The sequence below is a fragment of the Lygodium microphyllum genome, chromosome 5 (genome assembly GCF_053477565.2).
Source record: "Lygodium microphyllum isolate KBCC chromosome 5, Lygodium_microphyllum_v1.1.10, whole genome shotgun sequence".
Lineage (NCBI taxonomy): Eukaryota > Viridiplantae > Streptophyta > Polypodiopsida > Schizaeales > Lygodiaceae > Lygodium > Lygodium microphyllum.
This window is the reverse complement of record NC_141139.1, coordinates 74,356,806-74,379,959: the sequence shown is the minus strand read 5'-3', so window position 1 is coordinate 74,379,959 and position 23,154 is coordinate 74,356,806. Positions and strand designations below refer to the sequence as shown.

Genomic DNA, 23,154 nt, shown 5'->3' with positions numbered 1-23,154 from the left:
TGGATCTTTCTCTTTGAGTAGACACCTATTTGTGTCAGGTTTTGGCAGTTACAGGAACACTTTGCCTAGAGTGTCTGGGGGTGTGCCTTTCACTGGCAGATGTTATTTTGACATGCTTCGGTGTTGAGCTCATGTTCTTTTCACTGTCATTGGCCTTGCTTATGTCCGTTTCATGCCGGCTTTGGACCTAGCATTGTTTGCTTGACATTGGATCCTATTTTGGGACAGTTTGCTCTCTAGACTGCATACCTGCAATTTATTACAGCAAGCAGTTATTGGTGGACTGAGGTGTACTTTTCATGCTGAAATATCCTGATTTGGTGTACCGCACCTAGTACTAAGTGGGCAGCAACTTTTGGCACACTTTGCTCGCCCTTTGGACCCCGTTTTGGTCATTTTTGGGTAGTTTCTGCAGTAAAACAGCAAGCAGTTTTGGACTGTTTGGGCATTTCCAGCCTGCATAATGGCGTCATCTTCGCATGATAGTGCCATCTTTAACATTACAAAGTTGGATGGTACCAACTACTCTTATTGGAAGAGTCAAATTTGGCAGGCCTTGGTGCAGAAATCTCAGATTAAGCCACTTCGGTTGAGTGGGGAGCAGCCTGAAACTATGGACAATGATGACTGGCTTGAACTTGATGAGCTATGCAAGTCCATGATTGTATTGTCTCTCACTGAACAGGTACATTATAATGTATTTGAGGAAGCACAGAGTGCATGGGATCTATGGAATAAGATCAAGAATCTTTATGATAAGAAAAGTCCGGCGAGTCAGATGTACTGGTTGAAGCAGCTTATGGATCTGCGCATGAAGGATAATGCGACTATGTCTGCTCACTTGAGCCAGTTCCATGCTATACTAAAGAACCTGACTTCGTAGGATATCACCTTTGGAGAGGAAGTAACTCCTCTTTTCTTGCTTGGGACTCTGAATGAGTCATGGGATGTTTTCCGTACTGCTCTTTGTGCCTCTAGTGCTACTCTAAAATTGGCAGATGTTGAGAGTGCTCTTCTTCAGGAAGAGGTGAATCGCAAAAACTTGGATGCCTCTCGTGGTAGTCATGCTTTGACAGTTAGAGGCAGGAGTGACAGGAATGATCGTGGTAATAACCGTGGTCGTGACTCGCAGAAGGGTCGGTCTAAATCTCGTGGCAAGTCGCGTAGTAAGTCGCGTGGGCGCAATGCAAATGTCACTTGTCATCATTGTGGGAAAAATAGCCATATTAGACCACAGTGTCATGAGTTGCGCAATGAGAAGCGCAAGGATAAGGGGAAAGATAAAGTGCATGAGAAGTCCTCTGATCGCAGCATAGTACCTGCGAAGTCCAGCGTCAAGATTGAGGAAATTAATGTCACGCAGACTGAGGAGTCCGATGGTGGTGATGAGTTTATACTTGCAGCTAGTTCTTCTGATGCTTCACACTTGACTGAGACATCTAGTATGTATGCACAGTGCTGGTTATTGGATTCTGGAGCATCCTTCCATGTGACGCCTTACCGTGAGTGGTTCCACTCTTACCGCACTATATCTGGTTCAGTCGGACTTGGAGACGACAGGTCTCTTGACATTGTGGGCATGGGTGATATTCAGTTGCAGTTTTCCACTGGCAGTTCATTTTTGCTTAGGGATGTACGTCATGTACCTGCACTTACACGCAGTCTTATGTCTGCAGGACAGCTAGATGATGCAGGATTTCATGTATGTTTTGGGGATTCTGCGTGGAAGATTACTCGTGGCAGACTTGTGCTTGCTAGAGGCGCCAAGTCTGGCAGCCTCTATCCTCTTGTTGTATCTGGGTCCTCAGTTGACCATGTTTTGGCAGTGGGTTCTATCCCACATGTATCACTTTGGCATGCTCGTTTAGGGCACATGTCTTTGAAGGGAATGAAAATGTTATCTAGTTTGCAGTATCTTCCGCCTTTGGATTATGCATGTTTCGACTCATGTGATCATTGTCTTTATGGTAAGCAGAATAGGTCTACGCATAAGAAATCGGGTAGGCCACGCATGAGTGAGCCCTTGGCATTGGTGCATTCCGATGTTTGTGGGCCTATGCCTTGCATGTCTATGGGTGGCACGAAGTACTTCGTTACCTTCATTGATGATTTTTCTAGGAAAGTGTGGGCTTATCCCATAAAGCAGAAGTCCGATGTCTTGGCAGTTTTTCAGAGATGGCTTGCTCTTGTTGAGAACCAGACTGGGTATAGGCTGAAATGCCTTAGGACAGATAATGGGGGAGAATATGTCTCACATGCTTTTGAGCAATTTTGTGATGACAGGGGTATTAAGCGTCAGTTGACCGCCCCTTACACCCCACCCCAGAATGGTTTGGCTGAGCGCATGAACAGGACTATTCAGGAGCGTGTGCGCTCTATGCTTAGCCATGCAGGCCTACCCCAGAGTTTTTGGGCTGAGGTAGTTAGTACGGCAGTGCATGTCATAAACCGATCGCCTTCTAGTGGATTGGATTTCCAGGTTGCAGAGGAAGTTTGGGCTGGTAAGCCACCCTCTTATGCGCATCTCCGTGTCTTTGGATGTGAGGCATTCTGCCATGTGCCCAAGGACAAGAGGAGCAAATTGGATCCAAAGAGCATTAAATGCATATTCCTTGGCTATGGTGAGTCAGGAGAGATGGGCTATCGCCTATGGGATCCGCAGGCGCGGAAAATAGTACGCAGCCATGATGTCGTCTTCCATGAAGACAAGATGCACAGCCAGCCTGAGAAGGTGGTTGAGATCTGCAGAGTGATCTTTCAGGAGGAGCCTAAAGCTCCAGCACAGCCAGTAGTACAGCTTGCAGCAGTTCCTCCACAGGGCCAGGGTGTTGGACAGGCAGTTAGACAGGCAGTAGAGCCTGCGGTGAGACGGTCTGCTAGAGACAGACGCCCACCTGATAGATTTCAACCCTCTATGCATTATGTTTTGGTTACAGATGCAGGAGAGCCTTTCACTTATGATGAGGCTATGCGCAGGGGTGACAGTCACTCCTGGGAGAGGGCTATGCAGTCTGAGATAGACTCCCTGTATAAGAATGAGACTTGGGATTTGGTTGCCTTGCCTAAGGGCAAGAAGGCTTTGCCATGCAAGTGGGTGTACAAGCTGAAAAGTACCTCTGGACACCCCAAGCTGGCATACAAGGCTAGATTGGTAGCAAAGGGTTTTAAGCAGGAACATGGTGTGGACTTTGATGAGGTCTTCTCTCCTGTGGTTAAGATGACCACCCTGCGCTTAGTCTTGGCTTTGGTTGCACAGCTTGACTTAGATCTATATCAGATGGATGTCAAGACGGCTTTTCTACATGGGGACTTGCATGATGAGATCTATATGGATCAGCCTAAGGGCTTTGCAGAACCTGGCAGGGAGCACCTAGTGTGCAAGTTGAAGAAGAGCTTGTATGGCTTGAAGTAGGCACCTAGGGAATGGTATCATAAGTTTGATGCCTTTATGCAGTCACAGGGCTACAGCAGGAGTGCTATGGATCCGTGTCTTTACACGAAGAAAGCCCGTGATGGCAGTTTGCTTATCTTGGTACTCTATGTTGATGATATGCTGATAGCAGGGAAAGCTCATGATGAGCTAGATGCTGTTAAATCTCAGCTGAAGAAGAGCTTTGAGATGAAGGATTTGGGACAGGCCTCACATATACTTGGGATGCGCATTAAGCGCGATAGGCATCAGGGGCTTTTGTATCTCTCACAGCGGGAGTACATTCATAAAGTCCTTGAGCGCTTCCGCATGCAAGACGTAAAGCCTATTGGCTGTCCATTACCTTCTTATGTGAAGGTATCACATGCCGATTGTCCGCAGACAAATGAGCAGAGAGCCGAGATGGCCAAGATCCCTTATGCTTCAGCCGTGGGCAATTTGATATATGCCATGATAGCCACTCGTCCAGATATTGCGCATGCAGTTGGTGTTGTGGCACGCTATATGGCTACACCTGGCAGCAGACATTGGGATGCCGTGAAGGGTATCATGAGGTACCTGAAGGGCACAGCAGATATGTGTATTTGCTATGGCAGCCAGGATACAGGGGTCGTGGGGTACACTGACTCCGATTATGCAGGACATGCAGATAGTAGGAAGTCCACTTCTGGCTATGTATTCACCTATGCTGGAGGGGCTGTCTCTTGGATGTCCAGGGTTCAGAAGTGTACGGCTTTGTCTACCACTGAGGCCGAGTATGTTGCAGCCACTGAGGCTTGCAAGGAGGCCATATGGTTAGGCCGTCTAGTTGCTGACCTTGGGATTGATGCTACACCTACACTGCATTCGGATTCTATGAGTGCCATTCAGTTGGCTAAGAATCCGGTCTTCCATGCGAAGATGAAACACATTGAGGTGAGGTATCACTTCATACGTGGTGTCGTGGAGGACAAGTCTGTTGACCTTGTCAAGATTTCCACTGACGAGAATCCTGTAGATCTACTCACGAAGAGCCTCACTACTGAGCGCTTTGCCTTCCTCAGGAGGTTGATGGGCGTTGGATGAGATGTCGCCTTTCCTCATCCCTTGTACCTATGTACATTTGTACTGTCTTTTCTTTTTCTTTTCTCTCTCACTAGGGCAGATTCGCCTTTAAGTGGGAGGTTGTTGGGGGTAAAGGCACCTCCGCCGTGCCGCCCCGTGTGTTACTACACTAACAGTGCCGCCCCGTGTATTACTACACTGACAGTGCCGCCCCGTGTATTACTACACTGACAGTACCCGCCACTGCACACTGCAGGTGGCGGGCGCCCGTCACGTCACTTTATTCTTTATTCTTTTAGTGACAGTTTGAATAAAGGAAGGCCTGGTCACACATTGTGACTGTTGGAGTTCCCATGTCTTGTCTCTCTCTTTTCTTGCTCTTGCTCTCCCGCCATAGCTCGCGTGCAAGCTTCGATCCTTCTCACCTTTCAAAAAGATTATGTTTTATTCATGAAAAATTCACAGATAAGGATATTTATAAATAGGCCTTGAACGCACGTGATGTAGAGGATATACATGTAGTAACCTCCCTAAGGAATTGCTATAAAGATAGTCAAAGTCCAATTGATGCAACTTTACAATTGTTATAAATGCAATGATAGGAGAAACTTGAAAATGGTTACTAACTTTACATCTTGGGTGTAGATTTCATCTATCTATCTATTTAAAATATGTATTTTATGGTGACCTCATCCATAAAAACCCATGGTATTTTAATTAAGATGTCTAAGCATTGGCAAAGTGGATGAGACAATGTATTACTGATGTTAACAATGCATATAGCATCTCAAGGACTGCTAGACAAAAACACATATGATGACAAAGTCAACCTAGAACTCCTTGCCCATGGTATGTTGTTATACAAAAAAAGTTCCCTAAGATGATAGCTATTTACAAACACATATCATCGAAATTGTGTTGTGTTGCAATGCCTTATAAACTCATCTATGAGAAATGGACATCTCTTTAAATATTAACTCATTTTTTAGGGCTCTATTGGTTCTTCAATAACTAGATATTAAAGAATTGTAATGGTATTAGTGAAAAACCAAAGTCTATGGGTCTCTTTGAGGACATCAACTTGTTTATTTCTACTTAGCTTGCACATCTATATTTACTTATCATGGATATATTTCAAGAGGCTTTAACAAGGCAAGCATGCTACACAAGTGAACACAAAGTCTTTACTCATATCAACTTGCACAAGCATGTGAGATTTTTTGATACAAAATTTAAAAATATATATAATCCTTAACTTGTTAACTCTTGCCAATACATGAGTGCATATGTACACCAATTTAGCATAAGAAATGTGTATGAGTATGAGAACATCACGATGATTGTGCAAGTCAAAATACATATAAATGTGTTACTCGTGAGATTTTGTTGATAGGGCAAACACATGTCGAATATTGCTCAAAAGTCTAAGCAAGGTCCTTGCGAGGTAAAGGGGTTTGCAAATACATGAAATAACATGTATGGGCTAGGCATAGGTGGTTGTGAGTTAGTGAACATGCCATCTAGCTCCAGTGATTATATACACCATATATGTTTCACAATAGTACTTGATGAGAGAGGAAAGAGAATAATTTGGTTCTTTAGATATCCCAATAGAAGAAAGATGATATCATGACTCACTAATCCACTCCGTGAGGATGGGTCAATCTTCTCCCCTTTTTGTAACGGCCCACTTGACTCTCTCTTTGAATTACCTAATGGGGTGCTAGCCAAGTGCCAGTAGTAGTACTAGCCCTTACTACGTGACTAAACCCTATCTAATATAAAGGTGAGCTTTTAAAGCACCTACTTTTAAAAGATATGAGATAGGTGTTAAACAGGCTCAACATTAACAAGTAATGGGATGCTTAGACTCACTCTGTGTGTGTGTGTGTGTGTGTGTGTGCGCGCGCGCGCGCGCGCCTGCGCGTGCATGCAATATTACTACATCATCTATGACTAAGTCACCTATGCACGTGATCTTAAGGATGCATGTCCTTAAGAATGATGCTTGAGAGAGATGAATTTTTGAAGGTTGAATGAAGATCTAGAGATATGTTTATTGTTTGTGAATTTGTATGACCAAATACGGTCTTTTCCTTTTTCTTGATCATATTCTATTATTTGATTTCACTCAACTATACTTAGTCTTAAGAATTCATGAATTGCTTCTAATTCAAAATGTCTTAATCGTATAAGACTAAGTAATATTATTAATTCTAGCATAAAGATTTATAAATAAGGATGGCAAAACCACAAGTTGGCCATCTTACATGAGTAGTTGACAAATGAAGATATATAAACACACATTGAGCGTATTTAGAACGTTAAATCTTTCGAGGATATAGGATGACCATGTTCTTTTTAGTAGAGCTAACTAATAGCAAGGATGGTAGCACCACAAGATGGACATCTTCACTAGATAGTTATTATCAGCATATACTCCATCAATGTTTAGCTATGAGAGTGAGAGAGCAACGCTCAACAAGGTGTTTGAAGATTTCTTTTATCTAAGAAGCCTTACATGAAACTTAAGCATGTTTTTTTAGGCGCAAATAGATTTTTACATTAATTGAATATCGCGGCTTACATTGATACTTATAATCAATGGGTGCCCAAACCCTTGACCCCCCACAGAATTTTTTTAAAGCAAGTGGTCCCATTATAGCTTCCAACTTGGTGACCAGCCGAGTGGAACAATATTCACTCTCTTACATCATACATCATACAAGATGTTGTAGTGCTACCTACGAGAATGGAACTCGTGACCTTGGGTGTATGACACCATTTTGCTACCACTTGAGCTAATGGTTCTTGGCTTAAGCATGTTTTTTAAAGCTCCATGTGTCTAAAATGTATTATAGCATGTAGGCATATGTCTGATGTGTTGTGGGCAATGCTTTATTGGGTCAATAACCATGAAAAATAATAAGGCGTGTGAACTAAAGGACAACGAAATATATAAAATATATAAAAATAATAAGTCGTGTGAACTAAAGGACAACGAAATATATACAATAAGTAGGGATGTTTTTGTAGCATAAGCACCGGAAAATGCATTCCCTAACAACCCAACTTCCACCGCCATCGTGTGAACGCGCATGGTATGTGGTGTCTCGGAAGAGCTCATGGTACGGGAATTCACAATGTGGGGGAACTTGGCTAGAGCTTATTCCTGTCATGCTTCCACTGCACCACTATCTTGGGAGGTCTCAGTCATCCTATCAATGCCTGTTGGAAGAAGCTCAGGTTCTCAGCATCCGTCCTTGTTCCCCCAGCAGGATGGCTTGATGAGAGCTGGGGCGAGGATGCTTCGGGGCTCCTGCCTGCCCTGTTGGGAGACAGGGAGAGCCCCTCCACCATCATCAGTGGTGATCCTCCTTTCTTGCCCCCGTGGCAGTGGCAGTCCTTTCCTGCATCATCATGCCGGGCGAGCTTCTCCCGCTAGCAGCTGTCGAAAACTGGATCGGCGCCCTGCGCAGCTGCAGAAAGGAGAAGAATCGCGCCTGCGCTATGCGCTTGCACGCCTGCATGTGTGAGCACCGCCTTGATTTGCACCCCGTCCTCGGCAACTTCCTTGTCCCTATGCTGGTGGAATTTGATAGCTTGCCTGATGCTCTGCGCGTCTTTGAAAGATTGCCTGACCGTAATGAGCATTCTTGGACATCCCTTATTGCCGGCTATGTCAATTGTGGAGAACCTCGGCAGGCTCTGCAGCTGTATCACCAGATGGAAGAGGAAGAGTGTGTGCAACCTACGAGATATACCTATGTAGCCTTGCTCAATGCTTGCGCCAAGCTTGAAGATGCAGAAACAGCCCGAGGATTTCACAGCGATGCAATTAGAAAGGCATTTGAAAGCGAGCTGTACATCGGAGGTGCACTAGTGGATATGTATGTGAAGTGCAGCTTGCTAGATGATGCTCGGCAAGTATTTGATCAACTACATGTTCGAGATGCAGTCTCATGGAATGCACTGATTGTGGGATATGCTGAGCATGGTTGTGGTGATGAGGTTCTAAACCTGTTGAACAAAATGGAGCTGGAACATGTGTTTGTAGATGCTATCACATTTCTTGGCTGCTTGAAAGCTTGTGGTATTGCCAGAGCCTTACAAACAGGTCAACTCGTACACACTGAAACTACCAAGAGAGGCTTGGAAACTGAGCTTTATGTCGGAAGCTCGCTGGTCTATATGTATGCTAAATGTGAGATGCTTGCAGAAGCAGGCTCGGTATTCTACCAGCTTCCAAATCGAAATGCAGTGGCAGGGGCTGCATTGATTACAGGTTATGTTGATCATGGTTTCAGTGAGGAAGCAGTAAACATCTACATCCAGATGCAGCTGGATGGTTTGCCAGTAGATGCTATCACATTCTCTGGCTCCTTGAAAGCCTGTGGATACATACAGACCTCGAAGACAGGTCAGCAAATTCATGCTGAAACAATCAAAAAGGGGTTGGAAAAGGAGTTGTATGTGGGGAGTACGCTGGTCGATTTTTATGTTAAACGTGGTTTGCTTTTTGAGGCATGTTATGTGTTTGCTGAGTTGCCAGTTCGAAACGCAGTCTCTTGGAATGCAATGATTACAGGATTTACTGAAATAGGAAACAGTGAGGAGGTCCAGAATTGTTTTCAACAAATGCGACTAGAGGGTATAGAACCTGATTCTGTCACATTTGTTTGCTCCTTGAAAGCTTGTAGGGCCAGAGGAGCTCTAGAAACTGGCAGGGACTTACATGTTGAAATAACTAAAATGGGATTAGAAGGACAGCTTTATGTGGGTAACACACTATTAAGTCTGTACATCCATCATGGCTTGCTCGCTGAAGCAAGCTCAGTGTTTAACTGGCTGACAGAGGCTGATGTTGTCTCATACAACACACTGATTGCAGGATATATAGAACATGAGCTTGACAATGATGCATTGCATTGTTTTCAGAAAGTTCAACTGCATTGTATGCCTCTGGATCCTGTGACATATGTTTTGGCTTTAAAGGCATGTGGGATGACTGGATCTTTAGAAATGGGGCAAAACGTACACAGTGAAGTGACTAGAAAAGGAATGGAAATAGACCTCCAAGTGGGAAGCTCACTTGTGGACATGTACAGTAAATGTGGATCACTTGCAGAAGCACATCAAGTTTTTCGCGGGTTGCCAACTCATGACACAGTTTCTTGGAATGCTTTAATTTCAAGGTATACTGACCTAGGGATGGGTGAGGAAGCATTGAACTGTTTTCAACAGATGCAGCTGGAAAGTGTGTCTGCTGATGCTGTTACATTGGTATCTGGCTTGAAAGCTTGTGGCTCTTTAGGAGCCCTGAAAAGGGCTCAAGAAATATATGCTGAAACAATCAAGACAGGAATGGAAAGGGAGCCATTTCTTATCAGCACAGTTGTGGATATATACTCCAAACATGGCTTGCTTGTAGAAGCACGTAGATTGATCGAGCAATTTTCAATTCAAGATGCAGTCTCCTGGAATGCTCTGATTGCAGGATATGCTGAGCTTCGGCTGGATGATGAAGTGTTGAGCTGTTTTAGACAGATGTATCTTGAAGGTGTATCTGCAGATATTATCACACTTCTTTGCAGCTTGAAAGCTTTCGGCACTGCTGGAGGCTCAGAATCATGTGAACCATTACATGCTGAAGTGATCAAAAGGGGATTTGACACTGATGTATATGTGGGCAGTGCACTAGTTGATAAATATGTAAAACTTGACTTGCTTGCAGAAGCATGGCAAGTGTTTGATAGTTTGCCAACCAAGAATGTGGTTGTCTGGAACACGCTAATTTCAGGATACTCTGAACATGGGCTTGATGAGGAGGCATTGAACTGTTTCAAGCAATTGCAAATAAAAGGAGTGTCTGCAGATGAAGTCACATTTGCTCTTTGTTTCAAAGCTTGTGGCACTATAGGAGCCTTAGAAGCAGGCCGAGAACTACATATTGAGATTATCAAAGTGGGTTTAACAATGGATCTCTCCGTGGGGAATGTGCTGATAGACATGTATGGCAAGTGTGGTTTGGTTGTGGAAGGAAGGGATGTGTTCGACAAGCTGCCTGATCGAGATCTTGTATCATGGAACACAATGATAAAGGTATATGGTGAGAACCATCAAGGTCATATGGCTGTCAAATGTTTTGATGAGATGCAAGAACAGGACATGAGGCCAAATTCTGTCACATTCATCTGCCTACTTGCTGCATGCAGTCATGCCAGCCTGGTGATTGAAGGTCAAGGATATTTCAAAGTCATGAGAGAAGAATATGGAATTCACCCAAATTTTTATCACTTTGCCTGTATAGTTGACCTTCTAGCAAGATTTGGACATGTTTCGGAGGCAGAACGATATCTTGCAGCCATGCAGTGCCCTCCCTCCAGTGGTTTTCTACTGGATGTGCTTGCTAGTTGCAAAATATATGGAGAAGTGGAAGCAGGGCACAGATGCTTCCAGCAGCTTGTTGAGATGCACCAAGAAGATGCTGCTGCATATATGTTGATGGCAGATATTTATGCAAGCACTGGCAGGTGGCCTGATGCCAAGAGAGTGGAAACTATGAGGAAATTTTGTGGGACAGTGAAAAAGGCTGGAAAGGCTTTGGTTGAGGTGAATAAGGTAATCTATGAATTTGTTGTGGGTGTTGAACAAAACAAAGAAACATTCGAATCCCCAATTGTACTTTGTATGGGTACGATAGATGAAGGTTATGTACCTAACCTAGAATTGGTCTCAGAAGTTGTATCCAATGCACAATGTGGAGGAACATCTTTTGAATTTGAAGGAAGTGTTTCATTTTACAATTAGACTTAGACAATGTTAGTTTAGATAACAAGAAAACTTAGAAATGTAAAGTGAGTTGATTGAAGCCTAACAATAACACGAGGGTATGTGTTTGAAATGTGTGAGGACTTTGAGAAATGGTGAATTGCCATGTGAATATATCTAAAAAAGATAGCACTTGTTTACTTGTTGAACTAGCATAACCAGGCACATGAGTCTGCATGCCTTTTTTAATAGTGGAATTAATTTTCTAATCAAAGACACTCTAGAAAGACTGAAGCTACCAAGGTGGGTAGCACTGCAAATAATAAATCAAAAACATTGGAAAAACTTAAATTGAATTGATTAAGGTTCTCCAGACTAAGTTATACAAAAATTGCTGTAGGGATTCCCAGAAGAATGTATACATCTCAAATATAGGATCCCAAACCAAAAGCGTGATCTTGTGACTTCCAAATTGTGAACAATGCCTAGTATTTTGGTTATGTGAAAACTGAGTGTGATCAAGTAAAACATGCACAAATGCATCCTAAAGTGGTAAGATGGGCATCTAGTGTCCAAACAAGCAGACAATTGTGCAAGGAGCATCTTTTTGTGAGCAGGAAGGGGACCTTACTTAAGGCAAGCCTGAGGCCAAAGAGGAGCACACTAGCCAAACACCAACATAACAAGTGTTGCTTGAAAGGCAGCTTATACTTCCAAATCCATCTGAGAAAAAGATTCCATTCTGTGATTTTGGCATCCACCAAAGTTATTCACATGCTCTAGATTCATGGCCAGCATAAGTGCCCCGTATTGATTTAGCCGAGAGGAGATCACTTGTAATGTGTGACTGGGTTGATTCTGTTCTGTTTTTGCAAGTTCAAATCTTTAAGCTATATTATTGATATTGGAATATGGAATGGGCTGCACAATCTACCAAATTTTTCTACAGACTTGTCTGCAGCTCAGGAAAGGATGTTACATAACCTTTTGCATCTGATTCATCATGTATCGTACATTTTCCTTTGTTAGCGTGAGGTAATCACTACCAGTGGGCTTGAAGATAGTATGCTCCAATAGATACTCTCTAGACCTTATAGGTCCCTTCTTGCAACACATCACTTGTCCATCAAAGATCAAGTAATGGTGGAGAGAGGACAACCTGAAATGTTGTTTTTAAAGCAACCAAAACTGATTTTTGGTCCAGTTTCATGGTAGCCATTGTTTCTTCCTTCCAAGGTATGCATTGAGTCTTCCCTGTCTCTTGGCTTGTCAAGGAGCTTTTTGGGGTTTAGCTGAGCCTTGTTGAGTATTTACTAAGCTACGAAACAGCCATTCTATCCATTTTGAGTAGATACAAAGTATGTTGCAGAAGTCGTGGATAGCTATAGCAGCTTGATAGCACTTTTTATATTTTGGTCATAACTTTTGCATACGATATCGGATTTAGGTATTGTATATCTTGAAATGAAGAATGCAATAAGAGCTACAAATCTGAGTACTTATAGAGCTAATTTTGTATGTTTTCATTTCTCTGTTTTACATAGAATAAAATAGTTTTGTTTGGACAGTAAACAATAAATTTCATCATGCATGTTTGGTGCTTCAACGATGCTATTTTGGTATCCAGATTATATGATTATGTTTTGGGATGCTAGGTGGATTGTTTAAAGCTTGATTAGCTTAGTTTTGTAGAGGTTTATTATTGTTATAACAGTTTGGGTAGCAAGCATACAAGAGTAAGCTATATACTTTGAATGTCTATTGTGCCTAAATGGTATTTTGGCTATACTATATGTCTACGGTGATGTCTAGCATTCATGTACGAACCTGGATCTAGTTATGGCATGCTTTGGCACTTGGATTTGAGTTACATTTGATATACTTGGGCTTTATTCAGTTACTTTGAGCTTTTGTACTTACTCACGGGTAATGAATCTTCATTGGACACTTACACTTTCGAATGTCTTGTGATGCGCTTGGGCATTCCATATGCTTTGATGTATATGTCTTGAGCTTTGCTTGCTTACTTTGCATTTCAAATTCACTTCCAATGGGAGACGCTTACACTTACTTACCACAGCTTGGGTTCTTTGAGATAGTGGGACTCTTGATTCATTTATATGCTTTCTTTTAGACTATTGGACATAATTACCTTCGCTTGTAGGTTGATTTGATGGATATCAACACTTATCTTTGTTAGCAATTTATTAGTGATATATACATGTAAATTGGTTATGTGCTGAGCATCCTTACTCTTTGCTCAATCAGTTGTGCATTTGATAGATCTTTGTAGTTGCTCTTGAGATCTATATGGGATGTATGGTTTAATGACACCCTTGAGTTTATGACAAACTTTAGTATCAATTATATACCTATTCACTACTAGTGGCTTTTATATATTCTGGTTATTATTTGGATATTCATAGCAATGGAAGCTTGGTCTTTCCTCATTATTTTTCCACAGTGGTCTTAGTTATATTGCTACATTTATTACAGCAGTGCTGTAACTACAATTTTCAATATCGTCTTGGAAATTGGAGATTGCACTTTGGTAGTCTATTGCTTGTAGTTGGTGGATAGCTCTATACTTGGTATTCTCTTCTATTTTGCCCTTGTTTTGGTTGAGTTTTGGGGGTTAATTTGTAGTCATTTATAATAGGCCATTCTCTTGGATTTTGCATTGGTATACTGTCATTATGGACAGTTTTTCAAATAATAATGCTATTTTCAATATTAAAAAGCTTGATGGTACAAATTTCTCCTACGTGGCAGGTACTAGTTCAAAAGAAACAGGTTAGGCTATTGAAAACCAAAAGTGTAATATTCGAAGGCATGGATCAAGATGATTGTGATGAGTTGGATGAGCTATGTAAATTTACCCTTATACTATTATTGTCTAAACATGTTTACTTTAATGTTATTACACTTGAAGATAATACTTGGTAATTATGGGAAAATATATGCAATCTTTATAATAAAAAAAGTTGTGCATCATAAATATATTGGTTGAAATGGCTTATAGACCTTCGTATGAAGGGACTAGTGGACATTTGAATGAATTTCATTCGATTTTCAGCTAGTTGGCTTCGCAAGGCATTGAGTTCAAGAATAACCTACCTCCCTTGTTTTTGCTTGTAACACTTCTTTAGTCATGGGACACTTTTCGTATAGCGATGTGTGCTAATATGCCTAAAGATGGCTTGAAACTCTAAGATATTAAGTGTGTTTTACTCATAGAGGAGATAAACGAAAAGAATATGGATGCAACTTGTATTTCTTATGCATTGATTGTTAGAGATAGACATGATGGTAAGAGTGGTAATGATTGCAATGGTAGAAACTCATAGAGGTCTCAGTTTCGATTGTAGTCTCATCATCATAAGTTCTCTTTGACAGGTCATTATTGTGGAAAATAGGGTCATATTTGGTTGTAGTATCATAAGATGTACGATAATAAGCACAAAGAGAAATACAAGGCCAAAGTGTAGAAAAAGTTTGATGATTACAACATTATTTTTAGTAAGTCTAGTGTAAAGATTAAATAGATAAATGTAATGTAGCATGAGTTAAATATTTAGTAAATCGTAATAGCTTCCTCTCTTGATGCGTGTCAATTGACTGATGCTTCATCTACATATTCTAAGTGTTGTTTGCTTAATTCAAGGGCTTCTTTTTATGCTACCTTGCATAGGGATTGGTTTCAATCCTATTGCAGCATGATAGGCTTTATGAGACTGAGCAATGACTTGGTATTAGATATTATTGGCATTGGGGATATACAGTTGCAATTTTCTTATTTACCTCTTTTACTTTGCGTAATATACATTTTTAGATAATTGGATGATGCATGCTATTATGTATCTTTTTGTGATTTTGCATGAGAAATTACAAGTGGGAATCTTGTGCTTGCTTAAGGTGCCAAGACTGACAACCTCTATCCTTTATTTGTATCTAGATCTCTTAATCATATTTTGGTTATGGCTGACATACCACATGTATCTTTATAACATCATCATCTTGGTAACATGTCCTTAAAGGAAATGAAAATGCTTAATGCTTACTCGTTTGCATTATTTTTCTCCTCTTGATTATAAATGTTTTGATTCTTGTAACCATTGTCTTTATGACAGAGACACGTAATTTTCATAGATATTATGTGCATGGGTAAGCCCTTTGGCTCTTGTGCATTCTAATGTATGTGGTCCCATACCCTATTAGTCATTGGGTGGTGTGAAGTACTTTGTTATATTCATTGATAATTATTCGCATAAGGTCTAAGCATATTGTATTAAGTAGAAATCGGATGTCTTATCTACCTTTCAGCATTGACTTGTTCTTGTTGAGAACCAGTCTAGGTATAGACTGAAATGCCTAAGATCTGCTGACAATGGAGGTGAGTATGTGTCTAAAGCATTTGAGTAGTTTTGTGATAAGAGGGGTACTAAGCTTCTATTGTTCGCTCCGTACACCCCACCCTAGAATGATTTTGTGAAGTGCATGAATAGAACCATTCAAGAAAGAGTCCGTAACAATATACTTAGTCAACCAAGCTTACCATAATACTTTTGGGTTGAGATAGTTACTACTGTCGTATATTTGATAAATAGATCTCCATGTATCACTATTGATTGATAGGTTACATAGGAGGTATGGTATGGAAATCCTCCCTTATATGCACGTCTTAGAGTCTTTGGATGTAAGGCTTTCTATCCTAGGCTAGGTCCAATTAAGCTAGGGTTATATGCATAAATCAAGAGAAGGTTTGGTCAAGAGCCATAAAAGTGGGTGGGGTGTCCAACTTTGGGTGAAACCCCTAAGCCTAATCCTAATGTATAAAATATAGGAAACTGATTAGAGAGCTTATTCTTGTGTGTGCAACTTGTTAAGTTCAAGATTTATTCTCCATTTTTTACTTCCACCATTGCTAGTAAGGAGAGATTCACAGAGGTTGAGATAGTGTGAGGGACTTGGAGAGTGAAGCCCTCTCTGGCACCATTCTTCTCCTTATCTTATTCTTCTTATTCTCCATGCATTGTGTGCATCTTGAACCATCCATAATTGTTTCAAAGGTTGCAAGAGAGTGAGAGAGTGAGGGACTACGAAGGAGAAGCTTCTACTTCTCTTTTGCTTGCCTACATTCTCTTGACAATTTGAAGTGTATGGTGATGAATCAAAGGCTTGGCTTGTAGGAAGCATTCACATAGATTGTGCAACCATCTACTTCTCCCTTCAAAAGCACATTGCAATGAGAAGGTGAGTAATTGGTGAGTCTACTATAACCTTCCATCCTTATTTCTTCTTGTTTTTCTCAAGATTGAAGAAGAGAGGGAATTTTTTACTTGAGCTAGAGTAGGAGCCAACTAGGTGAGAGATAATCGAGCCAAGACAAGCTGAAGCTCTTGAAGGAATAAGAGTTTTGTTTGATGTCCCATCATTGAGCACTCATTAGGACTAACATTTTGCATCATATAAAGTGTGTGTATATGTGTGTGCACATGTTCATGTACGCATGCATAGGTGTGTGAGAAACTCATCAACTGCACAAGAGAGAATCATTGAATATTTTATCCCTTTAGTTTCAAATTCATTTGTTACATTTTGGGGTGGTTTATATGCCATGCAAAGATGGATAACATTGTGGAGGATAATTTCAAGACAATTGGTAGCAAGTGATACATGATCTTGAGAATTCACAAGGATATCAAAATTCTCTCTTCTACTGCTTCTCTCATTCCTCAATGACAATTGAATTCTCCATCAATGAATTTGAAGCATTTCAATTGTGAATTTTCTTACTACAAACCTAATTTTCTTGAATCCTCCATTAGTAAATTTGAAGGATTTCAACTGTGAATTTTCTTACTACAAACCTGATTTTCTTGAATCCTCCCTTAGTAAATTTGAGGGATTTCAACTATGAATTTTCTTACTACAAACCTGATTTCAATTGTGAAGCATTTTAGCAATGAATTTCCTTGGTAAATACCTAATTTTAGTATAAATTAAGGTTTGCATGGTTGTCCTGAAGTGCAATATAGAAAATCTCATCCATGCATGAAGGATTGTGAAGTAAAATACGAAGATTAACCACAAATTTAAAGAGATTTGGTCATGTGCAACAGGGGTGACCTTTGTGCAACTGTTGAAGGCTCAATTTTGGCTCCCAAGCAATCAAAAACAAAGGGACAATTGAGGATTATTAATGCCAATCACTTGTCTAGGCTAGATATTGATGTTGGTCACTATTTTTGAGTTGAAAATCAATGATTTCTCTCCTCACTTTATTATGGATAGGGGACTATCACATGGATCGGCTATGATGAGAGACAACAAAGATGGTTTAGAGCTTATTTAGAAAACCTCACAACATGCATGCATGCCTCAATGTTGAAAGAAGGTTGTGGATGCAAACTCGATCAATGGATAGCAAATTCACTAAGATTCCAAGGGTCTACTACAAAGCTAACTCGCATGCAACTAAACAAGATTTCAATTTGAGCTTCCTTGCTTATGGAATCAAGAGGCAAATTGGATCTAAAAATACTGGTTACAAAGAAGCATCAAGATATTTCATATTGTATAAGAGATTGACTTAGTCAATAGAGAAACTAGAGACTCAAGGACATATCTCTTGGATTTGTGGCAAGGCTTTCCATCTTCCCGAGTATATAGTCATTCTCTTGGTTGTACACAAGACCTTGAAATAATGCAAATAGAAATACTTTAAGGGATGCTAACATTTTTGGGAACAAGTGAGTGTCAACTCATATCAATTTCTAAGGGGTATTCTAGCCCAAAGTGGTAATGTGTTGAATTTTGAAATGATCAATTATTTTAAGAATACATTGCTTATTGCAATCAATATTATTCAAGGGCCACCACCTTTTTGTAAAAAGATTGGTTTCATATTAACTTATCTATTATTGTCATTGCTAGCTCGAGAGCAGAACTCAATGGCAAAGGTCCTTCTGCAAATTTAAGCCCTTCTTGGTCTAGCTTTCCTAAAACAAACCTACTCACTTTCACAATTTCTTAGTAAAAGCATTCAAATATTCACAATCTTTCAGTAAAAGCATTCAAATAAACTTCTTAGAGGTGTTGCCCAATCCATTATCAGCCTCTTGACTAATAATCTGCATTTGCAGTAAATGACAGTCCTGTATTTCTAGATCTCCACGTATAAGTATAAATTTCCAGTAAGCCTCAATACTTTACTTGTAGTTCTTTGGTGTGATTAAGAGTTCATTTTCCAAATTCATAACACAGCCTAAAATTGAGTATATGACACAATGTTGCTGTTGAAACATGTTGAACTAGAAGAATAATTATCTACAAGTTGATAACATGTTAGTTCATCTGCACCAGCGGTGTAGTTTGAGCTTATGTATGTGTTTGGTACATAACCTTCACTTTTCATACAAGAATTGAGAAAATTTAACATCTCAGAGTTGTGTTCTTGATTGACACCTACGATAAATTTGTGTAAATCTTTGTTGACTTCAGTTAAAGCACTGCCAGCTTTCTTTCTTTTCCTGGTGTGCTTCCTCATCTCCTCTACTTTGTTTGCATCACTCGACCTCCCAGCACCTGCATAAATGCCTCCCATCAACAAGTATGCAGAAGCATCTTTTTCGTTCACAAGTTGTCGAAAGCATCTGTGTCCCAATTCCACTTTACCATAAATTTTGCAGGTACTGAGCAGGTCCATTAAGATGCAACTGGATGGAGGACACTTCATGGCTGCTAGAAACCTCTCTGCCTCATAAACATGTCCTGACCTTGCAAAAAGATCAACCATACAAGCATAGTGGTCTAATGTAGCTTCAATATTATAATGTTCTGTCATTAATTTGAAATATTCCTGGCCTTTAAGGACCAGGCTGGTATGACTGCATGCAGCAAGAAGACAAAGGAATGTTATAGCATCTGGCTTTACACCCTGCTCTTGCATCTCTTCAAAACATTGTATAGCCATGTCACCCTCATGGTTCTCTCCATATGCCTTAATCATAGCAGTCCATGATATGACATCTCGAGAAGGTAGGATGTCAAACACTTCCCGTCCCTCTGAAACTAACCCACATTTTCCATACATATCAATCAACATGTTGCCAACAGAAATATCCCTCTCATATCCTGATTTTCTGACCTCAGCATGTATTTCACGGCCTATATCTAAGGCTCCCATGGTGCCACAAGCCTTCATGCAGAGAAGAAATGTGACAGCATTAGCTGGCACACCATCCAACTGCATTTGTTTAAAGCAAGCAAGAACTTCCTCACTATGACCATAGTCAGAGTATCCTGCAATCAAGGCATTCCATGAGACTGCATTTCGCACTGGAAGCATGTCAAGAACTCGCTGTGCTTCTTTGAGGCAGCCACATTTGCTGTACATATCCACTAGCGAGCCACCCACACACAATTCCCTTTCCAGTCCGTTGTTGATTATTACAGCATGTAACTCGTGACCCATCTCCAGATCTCTTACTGTAGCAGAAGCTTTTAGGCTGTGAACAAATGTGACAGCATCTAGAGACACGCCTTTTAGCTGCAACTGTCGAAAACAATTATTGAGTTCTTCATAAAGTCCATACTCAGCATATTCTGCAATTAATGTATTCCATGAGATTGAATCTTGGAATGGCAGTTGATCAAACACTTGCTGTGCTTCTGCCAGTGATCCACATTTGGCATATAAATCCACCAATGCATTGCCTATGCATGCTTCAGTTTCCAATCCCCTTTTCAAAATTTCAGCATGCAACTCCCAGCCTGCTTCTAGAACTCCAACAGTTGAGCATGCTTTCAAGCTGCACATAAAGGTCACAGAATTCGGACAGATAGCCTCCACCTGCATCTGTTGGAAACAGGTGCCCACGTCCTTGATGGAACCATGCTCAGCATATCCATTAATCAGTGCATTCCATGATATGACATCTCGAACTAGCAGCTGGTCAAACACTTTCTGTCCTTCTCCAACTGACCCACATTTGCCATACATGTCTACCAACATGTTGCCCACAAACAGATCCCCTTCTAAACCTGATTTATTAATATCAGCATGTACTTCTCTGCCTCTTTCTACAGCTCCCGTCACACCACACACTTTCAAGGAGAGAACAAATGTGACAGCATCTGGAGAAACTCCTTCTAGTTGCATCTTCTTCACACAGTTCACCACTTCCTCTCCAAACCCATGTTCAGCATAGCCTGCTACTAGCGCATTCAAAGAAACTGTGTTTCGATCTGGAAGGGCTTCAAACACCTTATGAGCTTCTGTAAGCAAGCCAGCTTTGCTGTACATATCCACCAGCGTACTGCCCACATGAAGGACTCTCTCCAGCCCCTTTTTGGTGATTTCAGCATGTAGTTCCTGGCCTGTCTCTAAGTCTCCTACATCACCGCAAGCTTTCAAAGTGAACAAATAAGTCACAGCATCAGTAGCTATGCCTTGTAGCTGCATTTGATGGAGACAGCATAGAAGTTCCTTGTTAAACCCAAATTCAGCATATCCAGCAATCATTGCATTCCATGAGACTGCATCTTGCACTGGTAATTGGTCAAACACTAGGCGAGCATCTGCAAGCAACCCACACTTTGAGTACATACACACCACTGTGCTGCCCACACAAAGCTCCCTTTCTAATCCCCATTTTGTTGATTCAGTGTGTAACTGTTGGCCTGTTGGAATGGAGGCTACACTGGCACAAGATTTCAAACTGCACAAAAATGTGCCAGCATCCAAGGATAGGCCTTCTTCTTGCATCTCCCTGAAACAGTTGAGCACTTCCTCACCGAGCCCATATTTGGAGTATCCAGAAATCATTGCCTTCCATGAGATTGCATCTCGGACCTGCAATCCATTGAATACGTTTTGTGCTTCTGGAAGCAAGCCACCTTTACCATACATGTCCACTAGTGTACTGCCTACATGCAGCTCCATTTCCAAACCTCTTTTAGTTATGTCAGCATGGACATCTTGACCTGCTTCTAGAGCCCCCATAGTGCCACAAGCTTTCAGGCTGCAAGCAAAGGTGACAGCATTGGCACATAGACCCCTCAACTTCATCTCATGAAAACAATTCAGCACTTCCTCCTGAGGCCCATTTTCAGCATAACCTGTGATCAATGCATTCCATGAAACTACATCTTGGACTGACAGCTGCTCTAGCATTTCATGTGCTTCTCTGAGTAAACCACATTTTGCATACATAACCACCAATGTGTTACCCACATAAACACCTCTCTCCAATGCTCTTTTAGTTATTTCAGCATGTATTTTGTAGCCTGTGTCTAAAGCTCCAGTAAGGCCACAAGCTTTCAAGCCACATAAGAAAGTGACGCAATCAGGTGCAATTTGCTCACACTGCGCAAGGAGGAAAAGCTTCACTGCTTCCTCACCAAGCCCATGTTCTGTATATCCTGCAATCAGCGCATTCCACGAGACTGTGTTTCGAACTGGAAGCCAATCAAAGACTTGATGTGCATCTGCAAGTAAACCACATTTGGTGTACATATCCAACAGAGTGCTGCCTACATGCAGGTCTCCTTCCAGCCCACTTTTAATTGTCTCTGCATGTAATTTCTGCCCAGTTTCTAAAGCTCTGACAGTTCCACAAGCCTTCAAACTGCAAATAAACGAGACAGAATCAGGGGATATGCCATCCAATTGCATTTCAAAGAAACAATTGCTCACTTCCTCACCAAGCCCATAGTCAGCATAACCAGTGATCAATGAATTCCACGAAACAATACTCCGAGAAGGCAGCCGGTCAAAAACCTGCCGTCCTTCTACAAGGGACCCACATTTTGTGTACATATCCACTAGTGTGCTGCCCACGATAACATCTCTTTCAAAGCCCCTTTTCGTTGTTTCAGCATGCAACGTTCTGCCCTGTTGTAATGCTGCGACAGTACCAGTTGATTTCAGGCTGCAAACAAAGGTAACAGGGTCAGCAGACAGGCCTTCGAGCTGCATGTGTGAGAGACAGTTCAGCACCATATCACCTAGCCCGTGTTCTGCATATCCTTCGATCATCGCATTCCAGGAGAAGGAATCCCTAATATCAAGCTTATCGAGCACATAGCGAGCTTCTGCAAGCAGTCCGCATTTGCTATACATGTTGACAAGAGCGCTGCCAACAAAAAGCTCTGTGTCCAAACCCCTTTTGGTGGTTTCAACGTGCAAACCTGACCCGGTTTCGGGATCTGTAGTCCTGGCACAGGCATTGAGCAGGGCCAAGTAAGTATGACCATTAGGCTGAGGGTCACAGTCATCCAGCATCTGGCGGTAGAGGTCAAACGCATGACAGGGCTCTCCGCGATCGACATAGCCAGAGATTAGGGAAGTCCAGGAGTGCTCGGACCGACAGGGCAGGAGGTCAAAGACTCGATGTGCATCCGGCAAGCTGCCGCAGTCTACGAGCATGGGGATGAGGAAGTTGCCCAGGACAGGGTGAGATTCAAGCTGCTGCTGGCGCATGAAGGCATGCAGGCGCTTGGCTTGATGGAGATCCTTCGAGTGTCTGCATGCCTGCAGGGTCCCAATCAAGTCTGTCACAGCCTCTGCCTGCATACCTTCATCCGCCAGAGAACGGTAAGCCACTCGCCCCTTCTCATTCTAATCTGTGCATTCCATCTATGCCAGATATTGGCTACGGCAGAGTAGTATTCGCTAGTATTCATTTCCATGATGTTTTATTTCCCTTCTCTCTCGCGCTCTCTCTCTCTCTCTCTCCCTCTTTCCCCCCAATTCTCTCTCTCTCTCTTTTTTTTTCGTAAATTCTCTCTCTCTCTCTCTCTCTCTAAACTTAAAACTAAAACTAGTTTATAAAATTTGTAACACAGAATGCCAAACATAGAAACAATCTCTTCCGTACACCACACTTACAAACTTTCCTCTCAAC

The 23,154-nt window shown here is 41.5% G+C and overlaps 2 protein-coding genes across 4 annotated transcripts; one reads left to right on the top strand and one right to left on the bottom strand.

The window, feature by feature from the left end:
* Positions 1–8,056: 8,056 nt before the first annotated feature.
* Positions 8,057–11,284, top strand: LOC148035992 (pentatricopeptide repeat-containing protein At3g09040, mitochondrial-like). The gene has a single exon (XM_087678877.1). It carries the CDS (start codon positions 8,057–8,059, stop codon positions 11,282–11,284), a length of 3,228 nt encoding a protein of 1,075 aa, XP_087535003.1.
* A 7,046-nt stretch (positions 11,285–18,330) lies between these two features.
* On the bottom strand, positions 18,331–22,942 carry LOC148035991 (pentatricopeptide repeat-containing protein At2g33680-like). 3 transcript variants are annotated; one of them, XM_087677987.1, is made up of 2 exons: positions 22,256–22,393; positions 18,333–22,179 (listed from the first exon to the last, which is right to left on the bottom strand). In XM_087677987.1, the coding sequence occupies exon 2, from the start codon at positions 22,065–22,067 to the stop codon at positions 18,513–18,515; it is 3,555 nt and encodes a 1,184-aa protein (XP_087534113.1). In that variant the 5' UTR covers positions 22,068–22,179; positions 22,256–22,393; the 3' UTR covers positions 18,333–18,512. The 3 variants fall into 3 exon arrangements, with proteins under 3 accessions (XP_087534112.1, XP_087534113.1, XP_087534114.1); XM_087677988.1 differs by having other exon boundaries at positions 22,248–22,381; XM_087677986.1 differs by having other exon boundaries at positions 18,331–22,942.
* Positions 22,943–23,154: the final 212 nt, after the last annotated feature.

Bases quoted from the DNA above. Each gene is read 5' to 3' on its own strand.
- LOC148035991 (XM_087677986.1), bottom strand. From the start codon at position 22,823: ATGCAGGCAGAGGCTGTGACAGACTTGATTGGGACCCTGCAGGCATGC.
- LOC148035992 (XM_087678877.1), top strand. From the start codon at position 8,057: ATGCTGGTGGAATTTGATAGCTTGCCTGATGCTCTGCGCGTCTTTGAA.